General features: G+C 35.2%; 1 protein-coding gene across 1 annotated transcript; it reads left to right on the top strand.

The window, feature by feature from the left end:
• Positions 1-339: 339 nt before the first annotated feature.
• Positions 340-2,653, top strand: LOC109580871 (collagen alpha-1(XXII) chain-like; the record flags this gene model as incomplete). Its single annotated transcript, XM_019994430.1, has 5 exons — positions 340-560; positions 1,407-1,655; positions 1,709-1,826; positions 1,881-2,447; positions 2,493-2,653. Coding segments are annotated over exons 2-5 (1,059 nt in total), but the record flags the coding sequence as incomplete, so codon positions are not given.
• Between the last annotated feature and the right edge of the window lie 5 nt (positions 2,654-2,658).

The raw sequence follows: 2,658 nt of genomic DNA, 5'->3' as shown, positions 1-2,658 counted from the left end.
TCAAGTTTGTGATTTAGCCGCTTTGAGAATTTTTCAGGCGGCACTGGGGAAAGCAGGAGCAACCAAACTCTCTCAGTCTCTTTTAAATATCTAGAAAAATTTTCTTTGCCAACTCTTTCTTGGAATAGAGCTTCAGATACTAAAATAAATTTCAGCTTTTCTTCTTTCTCCTACCCATGTGCCATGATTTAGTTAGTTGTTGACCACACCCATAGCTTATTTTAATTATCATTATAACTATGCAGTCCATAATAATAATTTTTTTCAAATTGCTTAAAATATCACAGTACAAGTAATACATATCACTCAAGTGAATTCCAGCAGGCGAGTCCATTGCACCATAGTGCTTCATTGCTGCTGCAGTTGTCATTCTATTGTGCATCACTGATCAATGCACAGCTCAAACTACTAACTGCTCTGCTCTGGCCAGTAATGGTGACTGCAGTTTCTATGATTGCTTGAGTACCAAATTCCAGTGCACTGCTAATGATTATCCTCTTGCTTATGGCAAAAAGTATTGTCTGAGGTATACCAGCAGATCAAGTTGCTTCTCAAACGCAGTAAGTACATGCACATTAAAGCATCATACCTCATACATATTGAGTAATGAAATGGTGCTTGGAAATATTATAGTAGACTTTTTTGTTTAATTTAAACTATTATTTTGTCAAAATTAATAATTAATGATATCGTACAGCAGGGAATTTTGGACAGAATTAAATTTGGGGAATTGACATTTTGATAGCAATTCACCAAATAAAAGCTGCAATTTTTAGCAATTATACACATGCTCTATGCACTGACAAATTTGCAAATTAAAATCTGCCAATTACCCATTAAATTTCCTGCTGTACGGTATTATTTATGAAAATACTGTATTAAACTATTATTAAGTGTTATTTTGTCAAAATACTCCAGATTTCATTCTTACTACCAAACTGTACTGTATTTGCCCCAATCATTGCAATCATTACTTGTCTCAGGTTGTGTATGCTCCGGAAAGTGCTTACTTAGACAGGTATAATGTAGGTTATTTCTTCGTGCATGTAAGAATCACTAAAATATGCTGCTGTGTTGCATTGATTTTTTATGATGTAGTGCCGGTTGGACTAGTTGCATTCAAGTTGTACTGGTTGTATAAGGAAGTATGATGTTATGCATGAGTAATCAGATATTACCCCTGGTGGCCTTATAGTCTTATTCACTCTCCTCCCTTTTTGACTTAATTGGACGGCTGTCCAAAAGTCAAAAAGGCGCCACAGTGGAGATTCTGGCTATGTGAGACCTAGGCTGTAACTATTTATGGTAATAATAGCAACATGCATATCAGGAATTTCTCATGGTTTATTAGTTTAGTAATTAAGCTATGAATTTCAGAAGAAAGCATACTGTCATATTAAATTTAGGGTCAAGCATGGATCACTAATGTCCATAGATGTTTGATGCAGTCTATTGTTAACAGTCCTCTCTATAATGATGAAAGCACTACTTGTGACCAGTTGAAGACATTTGCATTTGACAGTCATCCTAAATGTTACATTGATAATGGGTTTTGTACAGATATATTATTATCAGATCAATGTCAGAACCTTGTTTGTATTGGAAATGAAGTATTTACTGATAGAGACTTTTATAGCAAACAAGCAATAGACCAAGTGAGGGAGTATATTTATTAATATTATTATTATTATTATTATACTTTTTATAGATTACAAGAACAGCTGCTTCATGCTCCTCCCGTATTTCTACATTCCTTCTTGATGCTCATGAGTGCAGTTTGAATAGTCCTGATCATGCTCTTGTAGCTGCTATACGCAACTATTTAGGTAAGTGTACTACTATGTAATAAATTAATGAAGCTTGTCTGTTTGTAATTACAGATTGTAATGAAAGAGCTTTTGATTTCATTATTATACTGGATTCATCTGGAAGTATTGGACCCACTAACTTTCAGAGAATGAAAAACTTTGTGGCTAACATATTGCTGTCTAACTTTACCATTGGACCAAATGACACTCGAGTTGGAGTTATTCGTTTTGCTTTCAGTCCAACAATTGTTATCCCATTAGGTTCCATTAATACTTATTCACAATTGGCTACTGCTGTCAGAAGCATACCATACATTGGAAGAGGAACAAACACTGCTGCAGCTTTGAATTTACTAACTACAGCATTTACTACTGCTCGTGTTAGTGAAGGTATCCCTCGTGTAGCTGTTGTTCTTACTGATGGAAGATCTAATAATCGTTCAGCAACAGTACAAGCTGCTCAAGCTGTCCATAATGACGGTATCTATGTTTATTCCTTTGGTATTGGGGATGGTATAAGCTATCAGGAGCTAGTTTCCATTGCTTCTAGTGGTCAAGGGAACGTTTTTAATGTCAGTGGTTTCTCATCTAGTGATTTTGGGGGTGTGTTGAGACAGTTACAAGTATCAACATGTTCAAGTAAGCTAATTTCAATAAAGTAAATTATTAATGATTGATTTATAGCTCCAACCATATTGGAGACTGGAATGGAGATTGCCACTACCATTCCAAAAGGATCATCTCGTTTGTTACAGTATGAGTTTCCATCAATGGGAATGACACTAAAAATTGATATTACAGTGGGAAATTTGGTGGTTCACGGATCGTTTAGTGTACAAAATCCAAATGA

The sequence above is a fragment of the Amphimedon queenslandica genome, unplaced genomic scaffold (genome assembly GCF_000090795.2).
Source record: "Amphimedon queenslandica unplaced genomic scaffold, v1.1 AMPQUscaffold_13473, whole genome shotgun sequence".
Lineage (NCBI taxonomy): Eukaryota > Metazoa > Porifera > Demospongiae > Haplosclerida > Niphatidae > Amphimedon > Amphimedon queenslandica.
Note: the sequence above shows the minus strand (reverse complement) of the source record. Positions and strands in the feature narration are given on the sequence as shown.